Source organism: Echeneis naucrates, chromosome 19, assembly GCF_900963305.1.
Source record: "Echeneis naucrates chromosome 19, fEcheNa1.1, whole genome shotgun sequence".
Taxonomy (NCBI): Eukaryota; Metazoa; Chordata; class Actinopteri; order Carangiformes; family Echeneidae; genus Echeneis; species Echeneis naucrates.
The window spans coordinates 15,663,138-15,675,567 of record NC_042529.1 but is presented as its reverse complement, the minus strand read 5'-3'; the positions used below and the strand labels follow the sequence as shown (position 1 = coordinate 15,675,567).

Genomic DNA, 12,430 nt, shown 5'->3' with positions numbered 1-12,430 from the left:
TTAGGTTGGATTTGGATGAGTCTGACTCTTTGACTGGAAAATTGCTGCTTTACTCCTGTGCTTTCATCTTCTCACATTTCTACACTGGACACTTTCAAGTGTAATGTCATGGCCAAACAGAGTGTCTCATTCAGAGGTCTAGCTGTCAGTTGCTTATATCGCTAAAGTCTCTGGGTTCAATCCTGTATTTTTTTTATCACAGAGTGAGGGGACATTGCTCTGAGTTTATTTTTGTGACATAATACATGGCCATTAAGATGTGTAGAGCATATTTAGAGCATTAGAAGTCTCAGAGTTGAGTTTTTATCATTAGATCTTAAACAAATGAGCAGAACTCAGATAAAAGATAGAAACTTCAAATCAGCTGTAGAACAATACAAACACTTATGTAATCATCTGTTCTCCTGTTTTGGTGTTAAGAGTGTTTCTTATCAATACAATAAGGCAAATTTAATGTAATTTTTTGGGTTAGGGTTTGGGAGCAATAATCTATTACAGTGAACAAAAGTCTTTATTGAAGGACATATATAATGAAAGTTTTCCTGCTTGTGGACTTATTAAAAAATGTCAAAACATTATGAGGCAAAACATAAAAGCTGTAATGGGAGTTCCAGATATTGTCCTCTGGATCTGGTTTGAATTTGAACTAATATCTGAAGCTATGGCTCCTGTTTCTTGGCCTGTCGGACCATCACTGTGATCTCAGATCTTAGCAAGGCAAGAACGCATGGATGAGACCCACAAAGAAAAAAAAAGCCTGCACTTCAAATATTGTCAGTTGAAACTGCTAGTGAAGCTTGAAAACAACTGTTAGATTGTGTGTGTGTGTGTGTGTGTTTGCACAAGGTGAGAAGAGTATTTATTTTGCCTGTTTGGACATCAGAAATTATTTCAAAAAGCATTACTTGTATCCAGCTGTAACAAGCACAACAAAGTCCTGTTTCATTATTGATAGGTTGACTCGTTTGCTGCTGGAGATTCATTTTTTTCTTCATTTGTATGTGAAGTGAGTAAACCCTAAATTGAGCAAAATGCTTTTCTGCACTGGGGAGTCGACAACGACTGCCAGGAACGATGTAGCCACAGTCAGCGAGCCATCGGCAAACTGCTTTGTTATGCTCAACACCATCAATCTCCATGCATAAGAATAGCCAACTTCAATACCGCTATCGATCAGAGAAACCTTTGGAAACAGTTAAGGTCAGAGCCTCGTCCCACCTCAAAAAGTTGCTGTGATTGATTTATAAATTTTTAAGCCATTTTCAATCAAGTTTTGGAACAGCGTGGGAGAGAAGTGGAGAGCTAATATGTCAGATGAATTCATCATCATCGGATGGAGGAAACAGGCATCTGACAGGCGTCTGAATTAGGATGAGCTAGGGCAGGGGGCAAAAGAGCGGGAGGCTCACGGTAAAGGAAAGGGATGAGGAGGGAAAATCACACTAACTAAAGCCAATGCAGAAAAACGAAGAAGAAATGCCAACTTCTATTAGAAATGTAGATTTCAAAACAGAGCTTGTCATCCAAGGCTTATCAGTTAATTGATCTTTCTCATCTCTTGTAATGGACGCAATTTCCATCACTTTCCTTTGGTTTACGTACTTCTCACTCCCTGTGTCAGCATTTGCATGTGCGTGTTTGGCAAGCACCTTTCCACAGAGAGATTTAGGTGTGGGGGAGGTGGTTTGTATTGTGATCGAACAGATTTCCTGTTCTACGAATAAACCCAATGTATGAAGGACACACATTCACTGCTTCTCTCTTTTCTTTTCTTCTGCTTTTCACAGACAGTTTATTTCTCAGGCTTACACAAAAAGTACTTGCTACATGTGATTAAAAGGGCAGGTCCAGGGACTTTGTCTTTCCTCAACATTGCAAGATGGTCTCTTCGCTGTGGTATTCACAATTTGGATCTTGATGTAAAAATATGACATACTGATGGCAATGAAATGAGTTTGTACAGTTTGCTACAGATGTGTAGAATTGTTTGGGTTTTGCAAAAGAAGTGAATGCCCTCTACTGAGTTCCTTTCTAGTTTCATGAGTGGTCAGTTCATTTTTGACTTCCTGTCTTGTCACTGGTAGGATTTTAAGACCAAACAATGGCTTTTATTCAAACTCACTTCCTTTCACATTCACTGTCTTCCTTCTTGCCCCATCATTCTTCTAGCTAATCACCGCATTAGCTTCACCATAACGATTATCATTATTGGATGTTTTATTATTCATTTCTTCCAGAGATTAAACATTGTTTTGGTATTTGGGCCTTTGTTTGATGGCAGACAGTTCAGATGCAGACAGCAAAGAGTGAGTAATGCTGCAAAACAAGGGACACCTACCATGAAGTGCTTGCTTGGATAATTACTTAAATCTTACATTTAAATCATCTTCAGTCGGGAATTTTTGTTTCTGGACTTGAAGAATTTCACTAAACTTTCCTATCAGCTTGCTAGAAAAACTCCTCTGTGTTTTCTGGGATAGGTTAACCTGAAACTCCTAGTATACTCTAAAGTAAACTACGTTGTACAAAGTGCTGTCTGACCATGTGTAAAGGCTAAAAGTTTATATGGCCTCCAAAAGGCCCCATTTTCTGTTAAAAAAAAAAAAAAAAAACCATCGTAGAGAGAAGTATGACTCAATAAATAATACAAATAGCCACTTTCAGAGTCTCTCTAAGGAGGCTCGCTAGGTGTTTCACTGAGTTGTACTCATGGAAAGTGACAGGAAGTCTTTTGAAGAGTGGGAAAGGAGTTTGAGAGGAAAGAGCAGGACTAATTTCACCATAGGGTGTGCGTGGGGGAAATTTGTGTTGGCTAATTATGATGGAAGGGTTTGGCCATTTAGGAAACCAAGCTTGTGGTAAACCTGCCATTATTCACAATATATAACTTTTTGCATTTGTAGAGATAGATTTGACACCATAACACAGTAAACCATTAAGAAGCAAACCTTTCTGAGCAGTTTTCCTCCTTTCTTCTCCTCTTTCCTTCTCCCTTGTTGTCTCAATCCACCCATGCAGGGTAACCAAGAAGCCCCAGCTCCCCCTGAAGCGATGGCCCAGCCCTTCCCACCAGCCCAGTACCCCCCTCCACCACAGAATGGAATCCCTGCAGAGTACGCCACGCCCCACACCCACCAACCGGCCGACTATACGGGACCAAGCACGGTGGCGGAGCACGCCCTCACACTGTACACGCCGACGCACACACACAGCGAACAGCCAGGAAATGACAGCAACACCCCCACCCTCACAGCCAACACAGTAACGGTGAGTCTGCAGTTTATGCTCACGGTATTTATCAGGGACCCTTGTGTAAGACAATACATTATGTCACAACCCTCCTGATCTTCATGAAGCATGCAGACTGTTCAGTGTATTCTTATTAAGAATTTGGCATCAGAAAAGGTTAAAAAAGTTTTGGGGCCTTGACTGATGATCTGGTAGTGAATGTAATTTTCTGAGGGTTTTGTTAAACAAAGGGCTAAAAATAAAATGCAAACACAAAATGTTTCAATCTACTGATGGATTACTAATTACTGTCTTATCCACAGTAATTTGTAATGTAGTTTGCCATTTTTTTTGTTTGTTTGTTTTTTAAATATGTTTATATAGACAGGAGCAGCCTCATACAAAGTCATCAAAGTGTAACACGTCGCGGCGTCCATCCCGGAGAGTGAAAATTATGATATTAACTGAATCCTACATCTAACATGTAGGTTAGAGTAGATCTTTGTCCTGAACTGAGTTTTTAAGGAATTCCTGTTGCTTATTGGTGTGCGTAATGCACAAGATACTGAAACAATTGGCAATTTAAAAACAGCCGGTTGGTTGAAATTGTTGCGTCTGAAATTCCTCACTAGTGGCAAGACAGATACTATAGGTCGCTGAAAATTGATGTCAGATTCATATTGATTTCAAATTAAATGTAATTCCCTGTGCTCACAGGTTCATGAAGTACTGCAGTTACCTGCATGGACTGCGGGGCCTGTAGGGCCATAAGGGGCTAATCCTTTCTTTTCATCCACAGACATTAAAGAAAGAAAAGTCAGTTACATATGTGGCCCTACACACTGGTGATCGAAAAGCTTGTGATTTTACGTCAGATTTCTGTGTAGCCCACATCAGTAGGTTTGAGTGATATCTAGACGGCAGTTCATTCCAAATATCATTAAACAAAAATATTATCATATTCTTTTTATTCATTGTATTTTATGTTTCAGGTATAAATAGTAGTATAATATTGTTATCTTCATATACTACGAATATGGCATATGGAAACATTTGATATAGTTGAAAATAAGCTCAAGGCTACATGTCAGGGCTTTGTAATAAAAAATGAATAATAATCCGTTTAAGAAAACACAAAACGCTTTTCTTCGATCAATAAATCAAATTCACCAACAGCCTGTGGGTGTATCTGCAGTTAATTTGTTCAGTAATCTAGGTCTTTAACAGATTATTGTAATATGCAGTATGGAATAAAACTGAGCTGTGGGCTGAATTTGACTTTAGTAAGCAACGGGATGCAGACAGTAAAATCAAACATTCAAACCCCTGTTTTATAATTTAACATATGTATATTTTAGCGACCAGTCCCTGGCTTCCCATTCTGCTTTGAAGGTTATAAGGTTTGGAGATAGTTAGTTGAAGACGAGACTTTCCTCCCTGCTCTAAACTCAGCCCAGATGCTTTTGTAGTTGTGGGGCGTTCACAGAGGAGAATGCAGGGAGTACTGTCTCTCTGAAGTTTCTGACATCACTCTTCACATAATATGAGACCTAAACCTTAAAAAGTCAGAAGTGCCCCAACCCTGCGCTCCCAATATGAGCTTCAAAATCTCGGAGGATGCATAGAACAATAAAGCATGATAGAGTATATCTATATCCACTGAACGAGAGGAGAACTGTTAGATTTCATTTGAAAGGACTTTAGAATTCTCTTGGACTTTAACGGTGGGATCAAGCGAGCGTGCAAATGCATGCATGAACTATACATTCACACACACCAGAGATGGGACTCGACTCATGAACAATCATTATTTTATTTATTTTTTTTTTTCTTTTTCTTTAAAATGTCTGATGAGCTTAATGTTACTTCCTACTTTTTTTCACGGTAATAACCATATTAGGCATTGGGTGCGCGCTTCACGCACTCGTACCTCAGATGACAGTAACTAGGGCAACCAGCACACCTGCAACTGCTTTTGGAACGTTACCCATTGTAATCAGGTTTGGTTAAAAAAAAATTCAAAAAAGAAGGCATCAACAAAAGAAACGCAGACTGCAAATTCAGTGCTAACAAAATTAACCACTTGAAAATTTGAATTTGAAAATATAAGAAGGCAGATAACACCATTACATAAAACATAAAATAATCATTGAATGTCTGATGAGCTTAATGTTACTTCCTACTTTTTTTCACGGTAATAACCATATTAGGCATTGGGTGCGCGCTTCACGCACTCGTACCTCAGATGACAGTAACTAGGGCAACCAGCACACCTGCAACTGCTTTTGGAACGTTACCCATTGTAATCAGGTTTGGTTAAAAAAAAATTCAAAAAAGAAGGCATCAACAAAAGAAACGCAGACTGCAAATTCAGTGCTAACAAAATTAACCACTTGAAAATTTGAATTTGAAAATATAAGAAGGCAGATAACACCATTACATAAAACATAAAATAATCATTGAATGAATTAAAAGCTAAAAAAAAAAAAACAAAAAAAACTGGTAACTTGTAGCAATAGTTTAGCTTTTTTTGTGAGCCAAGTTTTCATTGCAGATGGCATAGAAGTAACATACACCAATGTTTAAAGTACTTTTAAGTGTTTTGCTTACAAATTGTTTGCATTTAGCAAAAGTGTGATGTTTTGCACTAATTGGAAGAACGTTAATTACCACATCTTTGACTGGGTGAGGTGTAACATTTTCTATATTTGTTCTTATGGTCACACTGAGCCTGCACAATAGGGGGCAAGGTATACCGTAACTGAATGTCCATGTCAGACGAATACAGTTTCCTTTAAAGGAAAGCTTTCATTTTGTGTTTTCTGCCTATTGCATTGCAATAGCCTGTTTAAAGTGATCATATAACAAACAACTAATCAGTACTGATACTGTATGCTAATATATTAAGGAGTGATAATACAGTAAATGCTTTGAATTTCTTAGATATAGCTGTGCAGTATTCTTAACAGACTGGATAACAGCAGATGATAGAATGCTCATTAAAACCAGAACACGGGACATGAAATTTGTATTTTTTCGAGACTTCAGACTTGACTTGGACTTGTGACCAAAGACTTGAGACTTGCCTAGAAAAGGCTTGTGAACATCTATAACACACACACACACACACACACGTACACACATAGCAGGGACATATTGGTGACTACATGTCACTGACAAATGAATAGTATTTCAGCTGCATTTCAGCACAGACCTGCAAACGCGCGCACACATACACACAGTCACACAGACACTATAACATTATAGTTAACTGCACCACCACTTGCCTCTAGCTGAGGAGCCTTCAAGCTGTCAGGCACAATAAGACTGTAGCATGCTGAGAAGGTATGGCACAGTACCGTATAGACAGTGATGGCAGAGTTGGGGAGTCCAGTGAGAGGCGACTTGGTACAGTCAGCATTACTGGGAGTGTTTTACAGTCACTGTGGAGAGTTTGTCACTGGCTGTAATTGTTACTGTCAAGAGACATAGTTGCTGCAGGATAAAGGAGTGAGACACGACACACACAGCCAATGTGGCCTAAAAGACTGCATTTATTGTCCAAAAATACACTATGCAATATATCAAGGAGACACTGTGTTATGTTGTGTTTTTGGTTTTGGTTTTTTTGTTGAAAAAAAAAAAAAAAATCAAGATCCGTCCATCAGTCTTGCATTTAGTTTCACAGGCCATCAGGAAAACCTGGACTTTAGCTGGTCCTGAATGTGACAGAAATACAGCAGAGAGAAGGAGCAAGAGGGAGGGAGCTAGATGTGGCTGTGAGTGGCGACCAGTGCAGTGGAACAGGCTTATGCTTCATGTCTGGTCGGTCCCACAATTCCAATCACCCACAAACGTGTTTATCATCATTATACAGTGGATCAAAAAAGGCGTAGCAGGGAAGAGACAAAAAGACTGCAGCCCCCAATGAGGCCAGTATCAACACTAGCAGAATGTCAGCATGAGTTTACTAAACAATATAATGTTCAGTAATTTCAGTTTTTGTTGTGGTTTCGTCAATAAATTCTAATGGGATCTGCACGGTCGATGTGATCAGTTCAGATCTACGTCATTCACATTCAGAACATGTCTTTACCATTCTACTGACCAATCTGAGCTCATATCTATATAGAACTACTTCCTAACAGAGTCAAATGCAAACATTGAATATATTGAAAACTGAGCAGCTGCAAATGCTAATTGCAGATCTTCTTTTACTTGTCTGTGCATTTTTATTTTAATTTTTTTAACTGTGGCTGCTACTATATTTTAACAGTGGAGGGTTACATGAAAAGAGATGGGGACTTTTTCTGCGAACTGCAGGAATAAAAACGTCATAAATGTGTCTCATTTAATTTATTCTACAAATCACTATATTATATACTATTATAAAATGTACATTATAGTTAATTTATCCTCCGTTTCCTACATGATTCTGATCAATGATCTGTCTCCATCGGTTTTTATGGGCCAGGTCAAAAGTGAGAGGGTCTCACAAATGTCTGTCATGCTGTGCACCTGTAAATTACTCCGTACGTTAATGTTTTTATTATCTTTTTTTTATTTATTTATTTATATGAAATTGCCATAATAATGTGTAAGCCATAAATTTTTAATGGTGCTGCTAATTTTGAGTTTCAGACATACATTTTTGAGTGACAACGCAGCTCATGGCTTCATCAGTGGATGCACTTGGCTCACCACATCAGTTCAGTAACGAGAAGTTGAATGTGTTTGGGCTAACAGGTGATCATCTCACCCCTGTGTTTGATTAAAGGATGTAGATGTGTAAGCTTTGTTTGATCTTTCCTATCCGCTGGTTGTTGACCTTTAACCTCTTACCTAAAGGCTGTTTGAACACAGGGGTCACTGTACAGGGTTAGGGTTGATCAAGACTGGGGACAAACAGTGAGGATATGTCAGTTTCTTCATTTTGACTTTTTACTTTTGTCTTTTGCATCTACTAACTTTCTGGATGTGTAACACTTGATCATTGGGATACTGTCTTCTTGTTTATGCTTATTCGTGTGTGTGTGTGTATACACGTGCACATTTTTATGTATGTCTTGATCTAATTCTGGAGTAAAGGCGGCTCTGTAGCCATCTAACTGTGTTTTAGTCCACCTATCTGGTGGCACTCATATGTGATAGCTTCCATTACAGGCCTGAGGAGGCGGGTGGCAGTTGCACTCCTCAGCTCAGTAAGTAACAAACACATACACACAAATGCTCCCATGAAAACACGTGTGGGAGATCTAACAGGCTGTGTAATTAGGTGGAGCTGTTTAGGGCAGTTTGGACTGTTTGTGTGTGTGTGTGTGTGTGTGTGTGTGTGTGTGCGTGCGTGTGTGTGTAAATTGCATGAGGGAGGCTTGGTTACATAGATTAGTTGTGTCTAGCTTTCCTCCTCTCACACACACACTACACAGCTTTGTGCTGCTCCTAGGTGACAGGGAAGAAGCTCGGCCTGCTTGCGTGTGATATTGTTCATGTAATTATTCCCTCTTCCTGCCTGGCTGCGCACACACTATGAACAGCGGTGGCGTAGCAACCACAGAGAGAGAGAGAGAGAGAGAGAGAGGCTGATGCTGGCCCTTTAGACTGTTAGGCTGTGGCAAAGGAAGACTTACAGCATTAAAGCTGTTCCATTTGATACTGTGCTAAACTTAATGAAAGACTACAGCCAGCTCCTTGTGCTGACACACATGCACACACACTCAAACAGATACTGGCTAGGGCAGAAACTTCATCTGTGTGGGGATTTGTGATGCTCCAGCTATTTTGAACAGGATTGATTCACTGACTTTACATCACAAGTGAGTCATGATGAGGCAATGCTAATAGTGGTTGTATTTTTATGACAAAACATGTTTTCCAAGGCCTTAATGATGTAAATACATACAAGCAATTAACATAACCCAGGGAATCACACAGACCATATATATTTAGAAAATAAAGGCTTTAAAATTTCTGAAATTATTGTATTGTTTTATGGTATATTGTATGAGGAAAACAAATAGAAAGATCAATCATTATTTGGACACTGCAGTCATATGAAATGCTTATATGTAAATATGTGTGACTGATGTGCATTTGCATTTTATTTCGTAAATAAATAGCAAGTATAAATAGCTTATTTTATTTTAAAAAATAAGATTTTTTTTTTTTTCCCAGAGACTTTTTATTTTCAAATTCCACATTCATTTATTTATGGGGACTTTTATTTCTAAATGCCACATTCATTTCCAACTATTTTTTATTTCCATCTGTTGTAGTCAAACGAGGAGGCGGTATGGTGCACTTCTCAGTGCCAGAGCCTCTTAGTGAACTGCTGAAAATAAATGTGGGAAATGAAAATCTCTGAATAAATATGGAATTAAAAAAAACAAGATTCCCCTGAAATAAATAATAATAAATAAAATGTTTGTTTAATATATGTATTATTTACTTAAGCCAGTTATTAATATATTGACTCCGTTATGTGTTGGTTTAATATTCACTAAAACAGAATTTCATACTTCTAAGTGCAAATACAAATCCTAAGCATTAATGCTTTCTCCAGCGTTAAAAAGACCTGCATCGAGCTGAGATCCAGCTGTGTCATCAGCTGGCATTGGGTCAGACAAATGGAAAACACCTCTCACTTCTCTGAAAACAGGTTTCTCCATTTTTTTCCCGTCCCAGCTTTTCCTTCCTCTCTCCTTGCATCTCCCAGGGGAGGGACTAGGGTTCAAGGAAGCTATAGAATTGAAGGAAAAGTGGATTAAATAAAGGGAATCGGAATGTAGCCCAAGATATATGAGGAAAGATCTTTATTTTCATCTCACTCTTGTTTTATTTATTTATTTTTTTGAGTTCTTTCTTACAGACACTCAGTCGCAAAAACAAAAGCTCAAAAGATTTAATATTAGGGTAAGTATTAAATAGTAAAGAGGGTTCAATGAAAATCAGCTTCCCCGTTGTATAACTAACTTAGTAGTAGCAACTTGTGTTTCGTACATCAATACAACATTAGAAACTGTAAAGTCGTATAGTCTGGTTTTGATTAATGTATAAAACTTCGGAACCTGTTTTCATAAAAACAGTCAAAGCATATGCCTTTTTTTTTCAGACGCCTGAAACAATGTGTGATTATTTCTACTCAAGAAGGATTTTCACTTGTCTGGGCATGCTCTTTACTCCTAGCAACAGTCAAAGTTCCTTCTTTAACCAAAGTGATTTTCATTGTTGTGACTGAACACAAACAGCAGCTAAAATGCAGGATCGGAGCCAGGTTGCCATATTGCTGCCAAACTTTATAGAGTTAAACCAACAGTCAGCACCACAGTCTTTTGTCTCAGCGACTGCTAGCTGCTCTCTGAGGCTGCAGCTTCACCCATGGCTGAGTTCATGCTCGCTCTTCCCATTGGAAAAGAAGGGTTAGATAGTAGATGGTTAATGCTACAACTAACTGAGTTTTTTATGCAACCTTCATCTCCTCTGACTCCTCCAAGTTAAGAGGAGAAGTCAATATAAAAAATCAAATTATGCCATTTATTTCACCAGCCCAAGGGGTGCAGAGCAGAATTGAGGAAGTTATTTTATCTGCAGTCAGACAAAACCTCTGATAAGCCTAGCAGATATTAATAAATAGTGAATGCCCCAGTCAGCAGTGAAGTCAAGAACTTGCTGTGTGTGATTTAAGTTTTTAGGCTACAATCAACCAAACCTAATTTACTCCCTAGTGGCTCAACTTATTTCTGGTTGTCCTGGGTGTCAACTGGCGTATGAACACACAACAAAGAGAAGAGTCCTAAACAGATGTTTAAACCACATCATTGAAATGCTTGCTGGTGCAGCAGTTCTACCAGGCCACTCTTCAGCTGTTTCAATTCATTGTCAGTGTCAGGACCCAAAGTTCAAACTGTTAAATATGCCATCAGGCTCAGCTTCCAGTTCGCCGGGGTGGGCATTGAGGCATGTACATTACTGTTGACATGGCTCCAGTCTTCATGTCAATTTCATATCCCATCTAACTCATAATCACTCTTTTCTATATAGACAGGTAGTTTGATGGATGCTATTGTACTATATGTTTACATTCAGAGCATAATATTAAAATTAATATTTCCACGTGCCTTATGGCCAGAACTAGATGTTGCTGACTGGTTAATCAAATTAATATTGTCTTTCCCACTGGTGTCAAATTGACTCCACTTATAACTCAATTTATCAGTATCTCAGAAGAATATGTACAAAGTATTCAATTTACCCAAATGACAAGTCATTAACACACTCAGGCAGTGTTATGACTCTTCGTCTACCCTCAGAACCAAAATGTGACCACACAAAAACCTTAAATGTCAATTTTTTACACTATCCCTGTCTTGATATCCATCAGAAGATATATTAATGGTTTTAAATACCCATCTCTTCATTTAGGACTCTCTCTGGAGTTCAAATTAAGGTTCCGAGGCTCACTGCTGATTGGTTCACAGACATTGAAAGATTCAATAAAATATTGCTGATTTCAGATAAACACTTTCAGATAAACACTTTCAGATAAACAAAGTTTTACAAGGTTGGGTGGTGGGTCCAGGTGTGGTGGACCTTGAGATATGACAGACAAAGATAAATGCTTTGTTGTGATATCATAAGGCAACATAAGTACTGCCAGTTTGCTCAGGCTGAGTTTTTGAATAGACACTGTGAACAGGTTGTGGACTGAGCACTTTGGTGACAGCACGGCAGCATAGTGGTTAGCGCTGTTGCACCACAATAAGAAGGCTACAGGTGCAGTTCCCAGGCCTGGGGCCTTTCTATGCGGAGTTCCCATGTTCTCCCCATGCCTGTGTGGTTGTCCTCCCACAGTCTAAAGACATACATGTTTAGGTTAATTGATGACAATAATTTTCCTGTAAGTCTGAGTGTCAGTTTTTGTATTTGTCAGTCTCTGTGTGATGCCCTGTGATGGACTGGCGACCTGTCCAGGGTGACCAACAGTTCATTTTGGGCCCTCATCCAATCAAAGAGAGAGACAGCAAATCCATAGTAAAATAAAGCCCGATGTGAACATTTAAACCTCAGCGAGATGTAAAATCAGCTCCACTAACAATACATATGTTGTTCTGTCACTCCTCTAGCCTCTTTTTCTACACGTCATTCCAGCACTGACTAGTTTTCAATCTGAAGAACGTGTCACTTGAGTGGCTTTTCTTTTTTT

The 12,430-nt window shown here is 38.8% G+C and overlaps 1 protein-coding gene across 1 annotated transcript in view; it reads left to right on the top strand.

Annotated features, from left to right (window-relative positions):
• Positions 1-12,430, top strand: part of rbfox3a (RNA binding fox-1 homolog 3a) — a 555,532-nt gene that overhangs the window by 497,660 nt on the left and 45,442 nt on the right. The window contains exon 6 of the mRNA XM_029527245.1: positions 3,019-3,267. Coding sequence (XP_029383105.1) covers positions 3,019-3,267 — 249 coding nt within the window. The remainder of the gene's footprint in view (positions 1-3,018; positions 3,268-12,430) is intronic.